The sequence below is a fragment of the Meleagris gallopavo genome, unplaced genomic scaffold (assembly GCF_000146605.3).
Source record: "Meleagris gallopavo isolate NT-WF06-2002-E0010 breed Aviagen turkey brand Nicholas breeding stock unplaced genomic scaffold, Turkey_5.1 ChrUn_random_7180001881244, whole genome shotgun sequence".
Classification (NCBI taxonomy): domain Eukaryota; kingdom Metazoa; phylum Chordata; class Aves; order Galliformes; family Phasianidae; genus Meleagris; species Meleagris gallopavo.
Window position 1 is genome coordinate 24,354 of NW_011145425.1, and position 1,064 is coordinate 25,417.

The following is a 1,064-nucleotide window of genomic DNA, read 5'->3' on the forward strand; positions in this document are numbered from 1 at the left end:
GGTGGGAGTGGGGTCAGGGGCTGCCCCCTTGGGGAGTGGGGGTGATGGCCTCTGGTGGGGGCTCTGTGCCCTCTGTGGTGGCCGCTGGGGTTGGAGGTTCCTCAGGGGCAGCCATTGGGGTTGGAGGAACCCCTTGGATTGCCATTGGGGTTGGGAGAACCTCAGGGACTGCCATTGGGGTTGGAAGAACCTCTTGGACTGCCATTGGGGTTGGGGGAGCCTCGGCAGCAGCCACCGGGGTTGGAGGAACATTGGGGACAGACTCTTGAGGGAGTGGGGTCACAGTGAGCTCCTGGAAGGGTCCTTCTGGCGCTGGAGACACCTCTAAAGGTTGGGGGTCCCCCTCCTCACTCTGCTTTGGTGCTCCATCCATCTCCTCGTCCCCACCTGGAGCCAGCATTGCTTCTGCTGCTCCATCCTCAAGCCCCAGCTCAGTTCTGCTCCATCCATTGTTCCCTTCCCTGTCACCTCCACCCCCCTCCTCTTTTGCTGGGATCTGTCCCTCCTCCTCTGCTATGTCCCCACAAGGGTCCTCCAAGTGCCCCCCATCACCTGGAGCCACCTCCTCTGCAGGACATGGCTCTGGTGGTGGGCACCCATCCCACAGCTCAGCCCCACGTTCCTCCAGGGCCATGCTGTTGGTGGGGGTCTCAGGGTCGGCTGCCAGCGGGCTGAGCTCATCATGGGCACTGAGGAACATGTCATCGGAGTCAGTGTCCCCGGTGGGCTCCTCGGTGTCAGAGCAGCTGGGTGCCATGTAGAACATCTCCTCATCCATGCACTCCTCAATAGACAGGTAGCTGTCAGGCTGCTCCACGGGGGACTCCCCTGGCTGGGGACAGGAAGGGGGTGGGAGTGATGGCCTCAATGGAGAGCCCTGACCTCCATTGGACATGGAGGTGTACTTGGAGGTGCATAGCCCCCAGACCCAGTACTGTGGACACGTGGGTTGGTGCCACACTGCTCTCTCCATCGCCAAATCTTCTACTCTGTCCCCAGCCCATTCACTTCATCATCATCTCACCCCCTCCACCCCCACCCCCCCCTCCATTCCTTCCATCCCC

The 1,064-nt window shown here is 61.8% G+C and overlaps 1 protein-coding gene across 1 annotated transcript in view; it reads right to left on the bottom strand.

The window, feature by feature from the left end:
- Positions 1-6: 6 nt before the first annotated feature.
- LOC104916296 (rho GTPase-activating protein 30-like) overlaps positions 7-1,064 on the bottom strand; it is a 14,958-nt gene continuing 13,900 nt past the window's right edge. The window contains exon 11 of the mRNA XM_031557626.1: positions 7-832. Coding sequence (XP_031413486.1) covers positions 14-832 — 819 coding nt within the window. The 3' untranslated portion in view covers positions 7-13. The remainder of the gene's footprint in view (positions 833-1,064) is intronic.